Below are 19,901 nucleotides of genomic sequence, written 5' to 3'. Positions count from 1 at the left end.
CTGACCTCCCTGAGTATGCCCCACCTGATAAGTTCTTTGAGTATCTTTTCAGTGGCCTCTTTAGGGTCAGATTAACAGTTGAATTTTAATTTACTAATTTACTTTAACTTTAGGCACCTACTGTATTTAAGTGCTGAGCACCCAGCAGCGCACATTTAAGTTCATGGGAAGTGCTGAGTTTGGCACCTTTGAAAATTAACCCCTTATTCAGCTGCCTAAATATAGATTTACAAAGCTAACTTTAGGCACCTGCTTTTAAAATCTTGGCTGTAGTGTTTCCACACATCTTTGAAAATACTCTTCTGGTGCACGGGGAGAAGCACATGGCCAACTCCCTGGAGGTTTGTGGATGAGTCTGAACTGCCTCAGAGTCTCTGTAAGAGAGAGACAGACCAAATGCCTCTAATCCAGGGAGAGGGCAGTCCCAGAAAGAAAATAATCAAGTAAGAAGTTTTACATTTCATACTATATATTTTTCTGACAAAGGCTTTTCCCCCTGACTTCCATAGATGTACACAGGGGCGGCTCCAGGCCCCAGCACGCCAAGCACGTGCTTGGGGTGGCATGCTGCGGGGGGCGCTCTGCCGGTCGCCGGGAGGGCGGCAGGCAGGCAGGCAGCCTTCGGTGGCATGCCTGCAGAAGGTCCGCTGGTCCCGCGGCTTCGGTGGAGCCGCAGGACCAGCAGACCCTCCGCAGGCACGCCTGCGGGAGGTCCACTGAAGCCGCGGGACCAGCGGATCCTCCGCAGGCACGCCTGCGGGAGGTCCACCGGAGCCGCGGGACCTGCGACCGGCAGAGCGCCCCCCGCGGCATGCCGCCGTGCTTGGGGCGGAGAAATGTCTAGAGCCACCCCTGGATGTACATTAGATATTTGAACTTACATTGAATAATTAATTCCTAATTTACATAGTTGGATATTACTGCAATAGACATATCTTCATCTAGATAATTTCTGTCCTAAAACTAATAGGATCTCTTTACTTATATGTAACCAAATTTTCACGTCAAGTATATTCTGTGTGGCTGAATTAAATATTTATTTTGAATAGGAGATATGGCAGCTCAACCAGCTGATGAGGAAGAAAAGTTTAACAGTGTTTCGAATCAGTATCATCAGATCTACTTTCAATCCCTCATCCTTACAGGTATGCAACATAAAAAGGGTATTTTATGTGAATTAGTAGTTGCTTTCATTACTAGAATGAGGTTTTTTAGGTGTTGCCCTTTGGGACAGAGAGATTAACTGGTAAAGAAAAACACTATACTAAATTTGAATAAAATGTATGCATATATCTTGTAGAACCTCCCACAGAAGATCATTTGTTGCAGAATACATTATGGCCTGAAGTTCAAAAGCTGTAAGTTATTTTGTTTTATATAAATATAGAAATGTTACAAAATGTCTTAGAAGCTCTTGTTGTAACTGATTCTTGTAGTCTTGTACACAGTATTATTATACATGTTTGTAAGGCATCCATTGCAGTAATATGTTATGTTCTTAATATCCAGTGCCCTTATTCATTCGTTTGCTAGTTGTTTTGATGTCATATATGTTCAGTATGTAGGTTGTAAGAAACTTTTTAAATATGGGTCAGTATACAAGTTTGCACTGGATAAATAGGAACTGATATACTTTTAAATAAGCTATTTCCATGTCTCTCATGGTGGTATGTCTGTAGCATAGCAATCAAGTATAGCTCCTTGTCAGCTTCATGAAGGGCTTAACACTTTTGAACCCTCTTATTAAAAAGCCCCCTGTGACCTGCGTCCTATTAAAACACACTGAGACACATTAAGACTAAAGGGCTTATATCAGCAGCCAGAAGCAGTGTTCTGAAGCTATAGAAAACCTGTACTATATTCCCAGCCATAAATGCACTTATGCAAACACAGATATTTCTGATCCATTGAAGCTTTTTTCTCCAGGATTATATGGTAACAGAGAACACAGCATTTACAATAAACATAAATCATGAGAAGTGTTTTCACATAATATAGTTATGCCAACTAATATAAACCATTTGGGCAAAGTAATACACACAATAAATAAAAAAAGACAAAACATATATTGGAATTCGTTGTTCCTAAAATGCCAAAAATGTGTTCTTGGTATTAATGGTGTTTTGAAATTTCATAAAATTACTGAAAAAGGTTTCACTGGCTTAAAAAACCCAATCCTGGGAGAATGGGTGAATTCAGTGGGACCACAACATTCTATTGGGCTTCATTCTGATCCAAGTAAACCTTATAATAGAGCAAGTCTGAACAAGAACACCACCAAACTCTGTCCAGTTTGTAAGGAAACTGGAATCAAGCAATTGTTTTAAATAAATACCGCTGCTGCATAGATCTGTATGCATCTGTGTGACAGTCAGCTGGGATTCCCAGAACTGTGAGCCACTTTATCCCTCTTAGCCTCAGCAAGTAGGAGCTTTGCTGCTAAGCTGACATACCAGCATGTCTGTCTTACCAGGAAACTCTTCAAGATGCTCTGCCAGTCCAAATCTTGCCTAGCAGGTAACAATCAGTGAACCCCAGTCCCTGAGTTCCCCAGAGATCTCTTTCTCTGCAGTGCTCAGCTCCTCTTACTGTAGCATCCACAAAACTTACCAAGCCTGCTGCTCTTTTAAAGAGACAAATCCTCCACTTCAATCAAAGCACTAAGTTGGTTTATGTTAAAAGTAAAACAAGTTTATTAACAAAAGGAATAAACCAAGTATAAGGAATAAGGATAGAAATGTTTACGAAAAAATAAAAATATGTGTCTAAGACTAAAATTCAACAAACTAGTCTTTGGTTCAAAGACATTTTTCTTTCCACTCTTTCTTCCAGCATGGCTGACCATTTTTTTAACCCGGACCCTTCAGAGAGTTCAAAGTGTTTGGTTTCTTTGTCATCTCAGGTGAAGGATAAAATAGGGGTTCTCTCCCCTCCTTTTTGTAGTCCAGTAAACTTTTGAAATGTATTCTTTGAAAAGTAAGCCCAGACAAAGTCTCTCTTTCATGCTGGGGTGTAGACACCAGGCTGCCTTCTCCTCCCACTTGTTCGTTGATAGCTTTGTTTATCTTGTATGCAAATGTACCTTCATTGTCCCTGCTTGAGAACCCGGCTGATCAGACAAAGAAATACACATTCCTTTGTCTAGGGCAGACTGAGCTTACCCATTGCTAGCTGAACACATTTTAAGAACGTAATTCTTTGTACACATCCTGTATGTGTACACCACTCAGTGATGATCAGGAATATTGTGTTACTAGTTTGTATATGATACTTTACATTACATTTTATAAATACAGATTATGACAACAATGAGTTGGGTTATACTGGGCTGGTCAGGTCAGCTGAAACTCACTGCTAGATACCAGGGAGCCCTTTATCTTCTTGCACTGGGATGCTCTGAGGGCCACAATCTGATACAAGGAGATTCATTTTTCCTGGTGGTACTGACTTCAGCTCATAGAATATGCTTCAAGCTCTAGTGACTAATTTACTGTAGAACAGACCCACTCAAGATTCTTTTTCAAGGTGATTGATGGGATTCCCCCCTTTGTTGGAGCCTATCATCATGCCAATGGTCTTCCCACGCTTTCTTGCCCATCCTATGAATGGCCCATAATTCACATCAAAAGGTCCTTGGGATTCTGCTTGTATTGATCTACCGCAGGGGTAGGCAACCTATAGCACGGGTGCCGAAGGCGGCACGCAAGCTGATTTTCAGTGGCACTCACACTGCCTGGGTCCTGGCCACCGGTCCGGGGAGCTCTGCATTTTAATTTAATTTTACATGAAGCTTCTTAAACATTTAAAAAACCTTATTTACTTTACATACAACAATAGTTTAGTTATATATTATAGACTTATAGAGAGAAACCGTCTAAAAATGTTAAAATGTATTACTGGCACGCGAAACCTTAAATTAGAGTGAATAAACGAAGACTTGGCACACCACTTCTGAAAGGTTGCCGACCCTTGATTGACCGTCTTTGTGTGTCCAAGATGAAAGTATTCATATTTTTTCTTATTTTAAAAAGTTAAAAGTTCAAGACTGACCATTTATTCTCCCCTGCCTCGGGGGAACTAGTTAAAAGTGTGGGGGAGAAGTCTAGCTGCATTTCAGTATATCCACGATTTTGGATTCTTATGCAGTAATGCAACTTTGACAGTTTTGTGATCCCCATTACTTAAAATCATAACTATATTACATTTTAGTGATAGGGTTGTGGGTAGCTTATTTAATCTAATTAATTTCCCTCTATTTTTAGAGATACTGAATCTTTTTTAAGAGAATCTTAAGAACATAAGAATGGCCACATTGGGTAGACCAAAGGTCCATCCAGCCCAGTATCCTGTCTACCGACAGTGGCCAATGTCAGGTGTCCCAGAGGGAGTGAACCTAACAGGTAATGATCAAGTGATCTCTCTCCTGCCATCCATCTCCACCCTCTGACAAACAGAGGCTAGGGACACCATTCCTTACCCATCCTGGCTAATAGCCATGAATGGACTTAACCTCCATGAATTTATCTAGTTCTCTTTTAAACGCTGTTATAGTCCTAATCTTCACAACCTCCTCAGGCAAGGAGTTCCACAAGTTGACTGTGCGCTGTGTAAAGAAGAACTTCCTTTTATTTGTTTTAAACCTGCTGCCCGTTAATTTTATTTGGTGGCCCCTAGTTCTTATATTATGGGAACAAGTAAATAACTTTTCCTTATTCACTTTCTCCACACCACTCATGATTTTATATACCTCTATCATATCACCCCTTAGTCTCCTCTTTTCCAAGCTGAAAAGTCCTAGCCTCTTTAATCTCTCCTCATATGGGACCGTTCCAAACCCCTTATCATTTTAGTTGCCCTTCTCTGAACCTTTTCTAGTGCCAGTATATCTTTTTTGAGATGAGGAGACCACATCTGTACGCAGTATTCAAGATGTGGACGTACCATGGATTTATATAAGGGCAATAAGATATTCTCCGTCTTATTGTCTGTCCCTTTTTTAATGACTCCTAACATCCTGTTTGCTTTTTTGACTGCCGCTGCACACTGTGTGGACGTCTTCAGAGAATTATCCACGATGAATCCAAGATCTCTTTCCTGATTAGTTGTAGCTAAATTAGCCCCCATCATATTGTATGGGGTTATTCTTTCCAATGTGCATTACTTTACATTTATCCACATTAATTTCATTTGCCATTTTGTTACCCAGTCACTTAGTTTTGTGAGATCTTTTTGAAGTTCTTCACAGTCTGCTTTGATCTTCACTATCTTGGGCAGTTTAGTATTATCTGGAAGACAAGGGTGACATTTTGAGGCTGTCCATGCTACACTTTATATGCCCTTTCTATAGAAGGACAACATTCCCAGCTTTTTCTCTTTTTTAATTTGTATTTTTATCAAATGAGGCTTCATCTTTAACAAACATTTTGTTGACCATCTGAATTTTGCTTTGAGGAAAACAGCTGCTGCTAATTAGGCAGCTTATGCTTACATCCTCACTGAGGCCTCTTATCACTAGTATTATTCAAATAATAAAAAATATCCTTTAGAAAGAAAGGATTAAAATAATATGTGTGCTAACAAGATTATCAGTAATAAAGAAATGTAGATGAGAGCAGAACCCTATGTACAAAGAATGTAGCCCATATATAACAGAATAGAGGAATCATTAAGAATTAAGGCATCCGAAGAAGTGAGCTTTAGCTCACAAAAGCTCATGATAGAATAGAGGAAGACACTTGTAAAGCAGTGGCTTGTAAAAGAACATGAGAGTCATGATGTATAATCAGCTGAACATGAGCTCCCAGTGCAACACTGGTCAAAAGTGCTAATGTAATGCTTGTATGTATAAACCAGAGGATATTGAGAAGGAGTGGAGAGGATATTTTGCTTCTGTAGTTTACACTGGTGAGACTGTCCACAATTCAAGAAGGATGCTGAAAAACTGAGCAGGGGAGTTACTTCAGTGGGAGGAGCATTTCAATGTGTACACATCCACTGTTTTGTCGACAAAAGTGTGTAGTGTAGAAAGGCCTTATACTAAGTTTTTTCGAGTTCTATTTTGCCCTTAAATTGGGATCTCATCCTTTCTTTCTGGGGGAAAAACAGTGCTTTGCTCTTCAACCAGCTGAGAATAATTGAACAGAGAACAAGGTCTTTGACAAAGCAACAGCTGCCAGGTTGAAGATCCTATTCTTTGTGAATTGATTCAGCCTGCTCAAGAGCATGGGGGTGCGGCTCTCTAGTCCAACATCATTCTTGTTGTTTGTACAGGAAGATTTTCAGCAAAGCACTGATTACTTTCATGAAGGAAAAAAACCTTCATAAAAGTGCCCTTTCATGAAAGTGAAGTCCCAAGACAATCAGACAGCTTAACAAAGATCCTGTTCTTCATATTGCACCTCCCTTCCGAAATCTTAAAAAACCAACCAACCTCCCACATCTGGGAAATTAATACATAACACCACTATGTTGTATGTCACTTCAGGTTAGTCTGTACATAACATACCTAACACAAAACAGACTAAGTTAAGGCATCCAGTAGTGTGTACCCTCTAGTCTTCTACCCAGAATCTCACTCACACTTTGCTACTAGCATAACAGTGATACACTTCAGACAATGTACTATGTTGTGGCTGTGCTTCAGAGTGGACGTGAGTGAATGTGATTTTCTAGAACTGTGCAAAAAGGGTATTGGGGAAAGACTGGCTGATTTGTGTTGATGTGCATGTATTTTGTTGGGCGAGTTCATATATTAATATTTTGTACCTCCCCCACCCATGAAAAAAAAAACACCAAGTGTGTCATTTTTCATTTTTAGATTGTAAACTCTTTGGGTAAGGGACTTTGTCTTTGTTTGTACAACACCTAGCACATTGGGCCCCTGATTCTGATTGGGTCCTCCAGCCATTATTGTAATATAGATATTTAACAACAGTAAAGTAAATGGCAAACTCATTTTTATTCTGTTCGTGAAGAGTTTGAATTGCCTTTTAAATACTGCTTCCTTTATTGATTTGATCTAGAGGTCTGAGGGAAAAATGAGGGAGATTAGATACTCATATCGTTGTTTTTGAGATTGCCTCATAATTTACATCAGTGGTGTTTTAAAAAAACCCTATATAACTCCTGTAACGTATCACCGAGATTCTGTAATCTGTATAACAAATTTTATTTTCCGTTTCAGATATGGACATGGCTATGAAATATTTTGTGTTGCTTGTAACAGTTCAAAAACTATAGTTGCCTCAGCATGTAAGGTAAGAAAAGAGAGATTTTAACCCCATTTATTGAAAAGGGTTATATGATATCAGATTGACAAGGATTGTGGTCTAAAAAATTAGAGCACGGGATTGGGAGACAGGATTTTAAATTGTGGTCTACATTCTGCTACTTGACTCCCAGTGACTTGGGGAAAGCCACTTAACTTTTCTGTGCCAGTTTGTCCATCCATAAAATGGGTAAATTTTGCCTTATGGACATATGCAAATGAATGTACAAAAATTAGTAATAATAAATGATTTTTGGTATTTTTGGTGTTGAGCAAGTTAAGAAGAAAGTGAATTGCCAGAATTCATACATATACTGTTGTCAGCTTCCAGAGTTTAGTAGAACGTTTAAGCGGGAAACATCCTTACTATCATAGTAACATCTGAGTGAAAATAAAACCTGGAACTTCCTAGAGGAAAATTCAATCTAACTCAGTTGCAAGCATTTAAAAAATCATGCTAATATTTTAAGGTGGTGTGTCATTTTGTTTTTTGTGTCCTTTCCTTCATTTTCAGTGGTTTTGTCCCTGTCCTTACAGGCCTCCAAAAAAGAACACGCAGCAATTATTTTGTGGACCACCACTTCTTGGAAGCAGCTGCAAAGCTTGTCTTTTCACAATCTGACCGTTACGCAAATGGCATTTTCTCCTGATGACAAATTCTTATTAGCAGTTTCCAGAGATAGGAATTGGTCACTGTGGAAAAATCAAGATAAAAAACCATTGCAATCAGGTAAGCTACATGGCATTGGTGTGTCTATTCAAAAAGAGGTATTGTAACTAGTAAATAAGTTTAGCTTTTAAAACTATTTTAACAATAAGTTAGTAAGATTCGGTTATATCTCACTGTGACCTTGTGTTATACTTTTATTTTTTCACTCTTTAGGAAAGAGAATTGTTCACATGGTTCTTTTTAAATACGGTACATTTATTGTCGTATGGACCAGCCACAAAGTAGATTAAAATGTAGAAAGCCAGGCATAGACATATTAATAAAATAAATACATGTATTGAAATAAAAATACATGTATATATGATGTGCTATCTCTGGGTTTTGTCAAGTAATTTGATTTGGTTTCACTAAATCAGAGCTATAAAAATACTGGTTACGGGAAACCTGTGATGTGTGGTCTGAACTGTAAAACTATAATCCATTAAGTAAGTTATTTGTTTGGTGTCGTCTGTCGCTCCTGTGCAGGCTAAAGGACACTATTAGACTGATGTCTAGCTCAGAGTCTGTTGGCCTTGTGTAGTAGGGCTGTATACCTGTTGAGTATTTCTTGATAAGATTAGCCACTTCCCACCTCTCTGGTGCTTTCTATGCACTCTACAGCAGTGGTTCTCAACCAGGGGTACGTGTTCCCTTGGGCATATGCAGAGGTTTTCCGGGAGTATTTCAGCTCATCTAGATATTTGCCTAGTTTTACAACAGGCTACATAGAAATCACTAGTGAAGACAGTACAAACTAAAATTTCATATAGACAATGACTTGTTTATACTGCTCTGTCTTCTGTACACTGAAATGTCAGTACAATATTTGTGTTCCCATTGATTTAGTTTATAATGCTATGGTAAGGATGAGGGAGTGAGCTGTTTGTCAGTCATACTGTGCTGGGACACTTCTGTATTTTTATTCTGGTTTTAAGTGAGGTGAAACTTAGGGGTACGCAAGACAAATCAGACTCCTGAAAGGGGTACAGTAGTCTTGAAAGGTAGAGAGCCACTGCTCTATAGGGTACACTGACTTTACAAACATAGCTCTGTCAGAGGAGAGTTTGATAAGAAGAGATTCATGTGACTTTCAGCCTTGGAAAATCCTGCAAGATCCAACTCCTAGTGGAGTGTGTTTTACTCAAACATCATATGCATATGCTGAAAGCTGTTGTAGTTATACCAGCTGTTGATTTGAACATAATTAAAGTTCAAATAAATAAAGTGGATATCCGCAGAGCTGCAGGGCTGCAGGGCTCTCTCAGGAACCACAGCGGCAAAAGCAGCAGCATGTCGGGCCGCCGCTTACAGGAGCCAGCACCCAGCTTGGGCAGCTCCTCCAGTGTGGTTATATCGCCCCCAGTCCTACCCACTGGGATGGGCACTAGGCTTACAGGCAGCTGTCCCTGGTGCAAGCATGTGCAAGCAGCTCATGCTCCTGGACAGGAGATGCAGAGTGATGGCCCGACATACTGCTGCTTTCACTGATGCGGTTCCTGATAGAGCCCTGCAGCTCCACGGATATCCGCTTTATATCCGCAGATATAAATTTTGTATCTGCGCAGGACTCTACATAGGGGTTTTCTGCATCTATAACTTCCGTGAGACAAATTTGGTAGCATAATTATACTTTGTATTTACAAATTTTAATAAGTGTGCTACAAGTAAATGAAATATACAGTGCATTTCAAGGGACAGTACTGAGCCCTGTGTTTAAAAACTAAGACCGTGTCTCCACTACAGAGTTAAGTCGACTTAAGTTATGTCGACGATCATAAGTCGCTTGTGTCTGAAGAGCATGTCCCCAGTTGTTGCTCTTCCATAGATAGGCAGTGTTTTGCATTGTGGGTAGCTATCCCACTGTGCAACTCGCCACCCTCTGTCACCCTGTGCCGCTGGGAATGGATCACGGTGCATCACGGGGACGTGTTCGCTGTCCCATGATGCAGTTCTTTCCATCCCATCATTCCATGGGCTTCCTACTTCGTTTCATGCCATTTTTCAACAGTCCTTGTAAACCGTGCACCTGCCATCTCTGCCTGACAACATGACTCTTGAGCTACTGACCAGTCTGGTAATGAGCGTTATGAACACAATGCAGCTGGTCCTGCAGTTATTTCATGAGCTGCAAAACAGAGAGTGAATCGGTGATGCATGCCCTGCTGGCTACCATGGAAACAAATAATTCAAGATTGCTGCTGCCATGGTAGACCATTGGTACTGGGCTCAGGAAACAAGCTCTGAATGGTGGGATCACATCGTGATGCATGTATGGGATGACGAGCAGTGGCTGCAGAACTTTCAGGTGCACAAATCCACCGTCCTGAAACAGTGTGTGGAGCTCGCCCCAGCACTGCGGTGCAAGGACACCAGAATGAGAGCTGCCCTCACTGTGGAAAAGCAAGTGGCAGTCACTGTGTGGAAGATGGCAACTCCATTTGCTACTGGTCAATTGCAAATCAGTTTTGAATGGGAAAGTCCACCGTGGGGGTAGCAGTGATGCAAGTGTGCAGGGTCATTAATGCTATGAAGGACTATAACTCTCGGTAATGTGCAGGAAATAATTGATGGCTTTGAGGCAATGGGATTCCCTAACTGCAGTGGGGCGATAGATGGAACACATCTGAATTTTGGCCCCCCCAACCATCTTGCAACAGAGTACATCAACCGAAAGGGCTACTTCTCCATGGTCTTGCAGGCGCTAGTGACTCACCAGGGCAGTTTCACTGACATCAATGCAGCATGGTCAGGGAAGGTGCATCATGCACACATCTTTCAGAACACTGGACTGTATAGAAAGCTGCACGCTGGGATTTTCTTTCCAGACCAGAAGATTTCAATGAGGAATGTGGAAATGCCCATAGTGATCCTTGGAAACCCCACCTTACCCCTTGCTCCTGTGGCTCATGAGCAGCAAGGAGCGCTTCAACAACAGGCTCAGCAGGCATCGAATGATTATTGAATGTGCCTTTGGTCGATTAAAAGGATGCTGGCCGGTTAGGCCTCAGTGAGAAAAATATTCCGATGGTCATTGTGGCCTGCTGTACTCTGCATATTTGTGACGCGAAGGGTGAAAAGTTTCCCAGGATGGACGACTGGGGCTGATCGTCTGGCTCCTGATTTTGAACAGCCAGAAACAAGGGCAATTAGAGGAGTGCAGTGGAAGGCTGTTTGAATCAGAGAGGCTTTAAAGGAGCATTTTAACAATGAGTCCCAGTAATGTGTCTTTATGTAATGCAGGGGTCGGCAACCTTTCAGAACTGGTGTGCCGAGTCTTCATTTATTCACTCTAATTTAAGGTTTTGCGTGCCAGTCATACGTTTTAACATTTTTAGAAGGGCTCTTTCTATAAATCTATAATATATAACTAAACTATTGTTGTATGTAAAGTAAATAAGCTTTTTAAAATGTTTAAGAAGCTTCATTTAAAATTAAATTAAAATGCAGAGCCCCCTGGACCGGTGGCCAGGACCCAGGCAGTGTGAGTGCCACTGAAAATCAGCTTGCGTGCCGCCTTCGGCACTCGTGCCATAGGTTGCCTACCCCTGATGTAATGCATTCGGCCAGGCAATGTTTACTTGTCCCCTTGAATTGCCCCTGTATGCTTGCTTCCTGAGCATTAATTGTACTAAGCAAATATTCCCACCTATAGCCACTGTGTTTCAATGTTAGCGCTGACTGATGTGTGTATGTCACAAATAAAGAGTCATTTCAAAAATTCAAGTTTAATAACAGGACAAAACACAAATTTTTGGTCAAACATGGGACATGACAATGAGAAACAGTCTCGAGGTTAGGACTCTCACAGCTGTGTGTAACTCCAGCTTTCATTGGGAAACAAGTCCTTAGGCATTGAGTGCACAGGGTATTGCGAGGGACCGAGAACACATGAGGAATGTGGTAGGGGAGTTTAGGGAGGGCATGGACCGAAGTTCTGTAGTGGTTACAGGGGAAATTGTGCACAGACCTGCTCATAGTGCATGGTTAATGAGGGACTTCATCATCTCTGTCTGGCCCTCCAGGAGCTTTATCATCCACTTCTGCCCCTGTGTCCTTTCCAGCTATCCAGCCTTAGTCTTTCATTAATTGACTCCCTCCTTGCTCTTGTTTTGCCATGTGCTGCATCTCTTTACTCCTCCTGGTCCTCCACCTTATCTGATGGAGGTGCTCTGCTGGTGTAGAGGAATGGGTTCGCAAGGGCACATCTGCAGAAGCCAGAGAAACAGTGAACAGAGACAGTATTGTGTGTGTGTGTGCTTACAGCTATGAATCATAAAAGTTGCACACACCTCTTTTTCACTGTCCCTTGGCTAGCACGCAGATCGGCATGAGTCCCAAATATGATGAGTTTGCAGGGGAGGAGGATGACAAGGGGGAATGGGCAAGAATTGATAAAGGGTGGTGTGATGGGTTCCCCCCAGGGTGCCATCTAGAAATAGGATACCACTGAGCCTTCTGACCCACCAGCCTGGGCTCCCTCTCACACTGTGCTGCTGTGACGAGCTGCAGACCCGCTCCCGGTCCTACACCTCCACCTGCATTCGCATTGGCAGGGACACACCCAGCTGCAGTTACATGCAGGCTCTCTGACCAGTCACTGCATGAACCAACAATAGAGAGGCTACAGCCAAAATAACCTCCAGCTTCCCAGTCTAGGACCCCAGAGCTATACCGTCCTGCCCTGGTTACAACCCCGAACAGTATGAATTTATTATCCAGTTCGCCTCCCTCTCAATGTGAAAAGGAAATGCAACAGCCTTTGCCCCTTGAGCTAAGATTTCCAAGCACTTCTTCAAACTCACTGGTTTAAATAAAGCAAAAAAATGTATTAACTGCAAAAGATAGCTTTTAAGTGATAACAAACAGATCAAAGCAGATTACCTAGTAAATAAACAAAAATGCAAACTAAGCTTAACATACTAGAAAGATAGGATTTGATTTAACAATCTGTCACCCTGATTGATGGTACAAGCAGGCTGCAGATTCTCAAGGTACAAGCTGCACCTGCTTTATAGCTTGGAATCCCCAGGTTTTTCAGATACAGGCTAGAAATCCCTTTATCCTGGGTCCAGCATTTCCTCCAGTTCAGTCTTTGTTCCTCAGGTGTTTCCAGGAGTCCTCTTGTGTGGGGAGTGAAGGACACCAGATGATGTCACTCCCTGCCTTATTATAGCTTTAGCATATGGCGGGAACCCTTTGTTCCCAAACTCAGTTTGTTGAAAAACATTGAGATCCCACGATGGAGTCCAGAGTCATGTAGCCTGCTCACATGTTCTTTTATACCTTGCTGAGTCATAGCAGCCATTACTTACAGCTTGTCAAAGTTCCTGTTGCCGGAGCAAAGCTGCGACTGCACAACCTCCTCTCCCCATAGACTCAGTAGATCCAACAGCTCTGGTGTGGTTCATGCAGGAAAGCGTAGCTGTGGAAGGCTGGCATGGTCAGCTGGGAAGATGCTGTGTGAACTGTGCATGCCAAACAAATGGGAAGAGGAATTTAAAATGTCCTGGGCCTTTAAATACCTGTGTACCTTCAGGGCAACGGAGTTCAAACTGCTGACCAGCGGTCATGACAGGCACTGGGAGACACCTCCTGGAGGCCAATTATGGCAACATAATCATGCACATTGTCTATGCTGATGCTGCGTCACTCTAACTGGGTCTCAAAAAGCTCTAGTGCTTGTCATGGTGGTTTTATTATGTTGGTGTAGCAGGGGAGTTACATTGGTGGGAGGAGCATTTTAGTGTGTGTATCTCCACTGTTTTGTAGACAAAAGTTGACTTTTGTCGACTAAACTATATAGTGTAGACAAGGCCTAAAGCAACACTATTAGGTTAAAAATCACATTTAAAAACAAACTTTCTTACCTGATAGTACATTAGATTATTAAAACTTAAATTTCCTTTGGTTTTGTCAGATATGAAAATTGGCTGTGTTGATTCTTCTTAATAAGTTAAATATCCCCAGATTTTGATGTTTGATGATATCTCCTATAAATAATCTGCTAAAAGGAAACTCCAGTGGTTGGTGGACTGGTTGTTTTTTGTTTTGTTTTCGGGAGGGGGTGGGGTTAGGATTTTTTTAAACATTGCAGAGAGATTTGGGGGGAGTACAAAAATGTAAATGCAAATTGAAAATAAATTAAAGAAATAAGTAAAAATGTCAACATTTTGTGGCTGTGGAAGGCTCTGAGCTTATTCCACAGAGACTGCCATTTTCCTGTGAAACAGGCAGGAAGCTTTGTTAACAGAAATCGAGTCTTTTCCACTGATTTCAGTCAGAAAAGCAGTCAACTTTGAATGTTGTTTTCAGTTAAGTTTCAGCATCTATTTTAAAGTTTTGTGTGAAAGGAAGGAAAAAATGTTTTGGTGTTTTACTTTGTAGATGAGGTCTAAGATATGAATGAGAAGAAATTCTGCTGTACTTCCCACTTTCTCAAGATTTTTTGCTCATTAACTTCTGAAAGGATGTGTTACTGATGTTTAAGTATGCCAGTCCAATCTAGTGCTAATCTTGCTAGCTTGTTTACAGTACTCCTCTCACTGGAGAAACTTCTTTTGTTTATGTTTGTGTTACTTTAATAAAGCAGTAGGAATAAGATTGGCACATTTAGTTTAAACTCCAAATAGCACACACTGTTCCAAGTTAAGGATCAGGAGTACTCTGTGGGAGGTGGACGGAAGAGATTCTCTTTTCATGTACAAATCCAGAACCCATCTGTCAACAAAGTACACATCACCAAATCAATTTAAAGTAGAACTACATTTACTGCCATCCCAAGAAATTTAAAGGCCTATTACAATTTAATATTACTGCTTTTTCCATTGCAGTAAACGAGAAAGTTAAACTTAAAACAAAAAATTGTTATCCAAGACTGCATGATTCTAGAAATTTGCAATATCACTGGAGTTTTTTGTATAAAGAATGAAGAACTGTTATTGGGTCAGTGACTTTTGCACACATGATGATACAGTGAAAGTTACATTGGTAATACTTTTCAAAGTCACTAAAATGTACTTATTAAGATACTATCAAAAATAAACAGAATGTCATAGAATTAGGCCAAGTAGAATATGAAAGAGTATTCTTATAGACATGGATACATTTTCAGAGCGAGAGAAATGCATGCAGAAGATAAAATTGTTTTTGCTATCATCTGGTGTTATAGCTAACAGTATTATATTGTAATTAGGCTGACTAGTTATATTTATATTGGTCGTTGTTCATATATAATAAATATGAAAGGAATATGGGTTGATCCTTCCTACAAAGTGCTGACTATCCCAGCTCCCACTAAAGTCACTTGGAGATGAGGGTGGGATTGTACAGGATTATTTCTGTAGCCTTGGTCCCCGTCCCCCCCCTTCCCTTTACTGCTTTCAAAGCAAAATAAGAGCAGGTATTTTTTTTACAAAAGATAATCACAAGGATTTTTCTTCTGTTTACTTGTTTTATTCCAGAACCTGTTTTCAGCCTCTTTGCGTACACAGACAAAAACACAGCTGTGCACAGCCGGATCATTTGGTCTTGTGATTGGACCCCAGACAGCAAATATTTCATTACCGGAAGTCGGGACAAAAAGGTAACTATACCTCTACCCCGATATAATGCCACTCGATATAACACGAATTCGGATATAACGCGGTAAAGCAGCACTCCAGGGGGGTGGGGCTGCGCGCTCCAGCAGATCAAATCAAGTTCAATATAACGCAGTTTCACCTATAACGCGGTAAGATTTTTTTGGCTCCCGAAGACAGCGTTATATCGAGGTTCAGGTGTAATACAAAAGGAACTAACAAAAAGAACAGCATAAAGTAAGCATTGATTTGAAATAAACGTATTTGGATTTAGCAACTGTATCATATGTATGAATAGTGACATGGAAGTCATTGAGGCTACTTGGGTGCATAAAGCTAAGCACGTACATAAGCATGTGCAAGATTATGGCCAGTGATTTGCTTTTTTTTATTGTGTATAGCAACAAAAGGAGAACATGCTGTATGTCATTTTGTGCATGTGTTTTTTAATCAAGGATTCTGTAACTTGATTCATTCTGCACTTACAAGTAGACTTATATTTACCAAATATTGGTGCCAACATCTTTAATAATACCACTCTAAACTCTGTTTTTAAGAAAGATTTAAATTCCTATAAATAGAAGCTGTTGTTTATTTCAGGGGGGGAAAAGAGTTTTGCTCCATCTACCTCCACACCACAATACAAAATTACCGCTATTCCTGATGTGTCCTTAGTTCCTAAGCACAGGTACATAAAAGATAAAAGTGAACAATTGATTCTCTTATTTCTAATAGGTCATTATCTGGGGTGACCGTGGCTCAGCTGGAGCTACTGAAAGCAGTGGGCTAGGTGCAATCGAGCCTTGTTCTTCAATACTGGATGTTGGGGATTCTGTCACTGCAGTCAGTATCAGCCATGTGCTTGCTCCTGATGAAAGGTATTGTTACCTCTGCATTCTGTAATTCATTTGTTGGTGTTTTTTTTCTTTTTACCTGCAATTGATATTTGTTTTCCACTTCAGTCAGTGCAAGCCTTTTCTAGGTCTGTTGCTTGCTCTCTTTTAACATTATATTTTTGTTTTCATTTACATGTTCTTTTGATGATGATAAAATATTGATTTGAAGAGCAGGTTTCAACATAAAATGTGTATGATTTGGGTAGTGATCATCTTTTTTGAAAATTGTTGATTCAAGCTTTTTAGAAATAACATAATTGTTCCTTCTCAATAGCTACATCATTGCAGTAGGGTTAGAGTGTGGGAAGATTAACTTGTACACATGGAAGCAGAGTGAACAGAGACCAGTGTTGACTGATTGGACCAAATGTGTCGAGACTGACAACAGGTATCATTTTGGGTGAAGGGGCTCATGAGCAGTTTTCCAGACCTATCCTGTCTCACAAGTGTGGCAAGGTACCTTCTCGGTCTCACCAGCCTCAGCTTTTTTTAGCCTTGGTGAGATGGGCTTGAGTAAAACAGTCCTCCTGGGGTGCATGGGGAAGTCCGTTCCTTCTCTCAGCCAGTCTTTTGGGCTTGTTTTTCTTCCCTTATGGGAGGGAATGCAGCCTCCCCTCCTGCTGAGGCTCGCTGTCTTGCTGCTCCTAGCCTATTGGCAGCTTGACTCCTTCTCTCTCTCCTCCCGCCTCTTCTCCCAACAGGGGAGGGTTTAAAAAGGTCTCAGGCAGCCCTTAGTTGGAATCAGCTGATCCTAATTGACCTCAGGTAGCTCCCTCTCAGCTGATTCTAATTGATTCTCTTGTAACCCCTTCTCAGCTGAACCTGATTGACCTGTAGTTACCCCTCCTCAGTTGATAGTGAGGAAGGCTTTTTAATCCTCTGGGACTGTTTTCCCCCCACCCCGCAGCTGTCTGTCCTGAGTTTATCACACAAGTCATATGCAAGGAAAGAACTTTCTTTTGAGATCTGGACAGTATTGGAATTCTGAATTAAATTTATTCAGATACACCTTTTTTTTTTTTTTTTTTTTTGCTGTTTTTATGGTGTATGAAAAGCTCTGGAAGTTTTTTCAGAAAAAGACAATATGCAACTCCTGTAACCCCAAGAAATCCTCCAGCAAAACCTGGGAAAGACCAGCATCAGCATTCCTGATATCTCCAAGGAAGCTTTTTAAAGACAAAAATATTATTTCAGGCTGCCATTAGATATCAGAGAAAGGCAAAAAAAGGGCATAAACCCAGTTTTTAAGAAATCCTTTGATGTCACCTCTAAGGGTAAAATAGGATTGAAGCTTTTAAAAATATTTTTTTAAAAAATCACTCTTAAAATGTGGAGAGGAGTAGGAAGTGAGAGAAGGCGTGGTGATTCCTAGCTCTGTATTCATTGGGAGTTGGTGCAGGGCTATAGCCGTTCCAGAAAGGCCCCAGACAGGGTATGACTTTCTAATAGTTGTTCCCAAGTCATAGTCATACTTTAACACCAATTCTTCAGTTCATTTAATTTGGCCCAAGTAACTTTTTAGTTTAAATTCAACATCCCAATCATCACTGTTGTTCTATCTACAATGTTTCCTGACAAGCAGTTTTATATGGCACCTTCCATACAGAAAGCCAACCCAAAAGGATCAGCACATTAGAACATACATACTGGTACTGTAGTGACTTAGTGGGCACATACAACAATCATTATAAAGCTGGTCAGGAACATTTCATTGAACCAAAACGTTTCACAGAGAGATCCGTTTCCACAAAACTTTTGTTCAGAGAGATCCTGTAATTGGGTGGGTAGAGGATTGGCCTGGGATGTCAGAGACCCAGGTTAAAGCACCCTGCTATGCCTGATTTGGAGTGATTTGGGATGAAAAACTACTGTGAATCTGGCAGAGCATGGACTTGAACCTAGGTCTTCCACAGCCCAGACTGATATCCTGACCACCTGGCTGGAGAGAGAGAGATACTCACAGACACATCAGTTTTGTGTGAAAATGTTTCAAAAGGTTTGGTTTTCATTCCAATATGGAATGGAAAATTTTGAAACCACAAAAGTGGTAATGAAAACATCCTCCTGCCAGCTCTAAGTCATTATGTTCCTAAGCACTAGCTTATGCATTGCATCCTGTTTTAAGAAGTAAGAAAAAATTACTCAATATACTGGAATTATACTCAACTCTTTATCTTGGAGGCCTGGACATGATCATCAGTCAGAAACCTTAGACTGATATCTTCGGTAAATGACAGCAGTATTTTAGAGTACACTACAGGAAGGGAAGCTACAGTGTTTCTCTGAATTTGTAACTAGAAATTATAGATGAACTCCAGTCAGAGCCGTGCATTAGAATCACCCTCCACCACCACCATACATTGAGGAAATTGGGATTCACATTTGGATCTGCAGATGAACATTGTGACTTTGGCTTATGTATACTTAGTCAGTTTGAAAGATGCATCAAACAATGTTCTAGCATTTAGTCAGCAGTGTCATTTCTGAGCAAGTGAGATGTTTAACCTGAAACTAATGTGGTGAAACTTGAAATTGATAGCAGTTTTAATTATTGACAAGTGAGAGGATAAAATGTCATTAGTGTTGTTAATAACCCTAGAAACTCTGGAGTGTTTAATACCTTCAGGTCATGACAAGTCAATTTTTCTCAGCTGGTAGCACTGAAAGGGAGTGCACTAATTAGATAAATGATGATATTTAAACTCAGAAGTCCAGCTGAGTTTGACATTTTGAAGTTGGTGTATGCATTCTTTTTTTCAATGTCTTCCGTCTTCATTGCAGCCAAAGTCACACTCTTGCTGTCAAACGGCTATGCTGGAGAAATCGGGTGGGCAGAGCTGGACATAATGACCAAGACAACAGTGAATGGTTGCAGCTTGCAAGTTGTGGAGCAGATCACTGTGTAAAGATACTAAATGTTAACAGGTGTGCTCTTTAGATAAGGCAGCAGACCCAGCTGAGCCAAATGAATCTGTATTTTAGTTTGTTTAACCATTTAATTTTTAAACTCCATTTTCTGTTGTGAAAACAGGAATGTCTGACCAGTATATTGATCTAATTTATTAAAGTATCTTGAATAATAGCACCTTGTATGTCTTGACGTGTAAATTATTATCTTATCCAGCAGTATTAGGAAGTTTCAAATACGTTGGGTGTTCCAGCTAGTAAATATTTTGGAGTGTGTGAAATAGATGGGGGTTTCCACTTTATATAGAAATGATGGCAAGGAGACGATGTTTCTCCACTCTGCATGGAGATAGAAGTACCGATTTCTCTGCTTATCCATCATCCAGTTGAGAGGGAAGGAACTGTTTGTGTTTGGGCTTCAAATGAAGTATCAAAACATTTCAAACTTATTACAGTAACTCCCCATTTATCGTTGTAGTTCTGTTCCTGAAAAATGCTACTTTAAGCAAAACGATGTTAAGCGAATCCAATTTCCCCATAAGAAT

The 19,901-nt window shown here is 40.6% G+C and overlaps 1 protein-coding gene across 2 annotated transcripts in view; it reads left to right on the top strand.

The window, feature by feature from the left end:
• The window catches only part of ELP2 (elongator acetyltransferase complex subunit 2), a 101,034-nt gene extending 81,503 nt beyond the window's left edge, over window positions 1-19,531 (top strand). For both annotated transcript variants that reach the window (XM_045007278.1, XM_045007279.1), the window contains exons 15-22: window positions 1,050-1,145; window positions 1,301-1,358; window positions 7,184-7,256; window positions 7,805-7,997; window positions 15,437-15,558; window positions 16,289-16,431; window positions 16,724-16,837; window positions 19,231-19,531. In XM_045007278.1, coding sequence (XP_044863213.1) covers window positions 1,050-1,145; window positions 1,301-1,358; window positions 7,184-7,256; window positions 7,805-7,997; window positions 15,437-15,558; window positions 16,289-16,431; window positions 16,724-16,837; window positions 19,231-19,387 — 956 coding nt within the window. In that variant the 3' untranslated portion in view covers window positions 19,388-19,531. The remainder of the gene's footprint in view (window positions 1-1,049; window positions 1,146-1,300; window positions 1,359-7,183; window positions 7,257-7,804; window positions 7,998-15,436; window positions 15,559-16,288; window positions 16,432-16,723; window positions 16,838-19,230) is intronic.
• Window positions 19,532-19,901: the final 370 nt, after the last annotated feature.

Source organism: Mauremys mutica, chromosome 2, assembly GCF_020497125.1.
Source record: "Mauremys mutica isolate MM-2020 ecotype Southern chromosome 2, ASM2049712v1, whole genome shotgun sequence".
NCBI classification, from domain to species: Eukaryota; Metazoa; Chordata; order Testudines; family Geoemydidae; genus Mauremys; species Mauremys mutica.
This window is presented reverse-complemented; position numbering and strand designations above follow the sequence as displayed.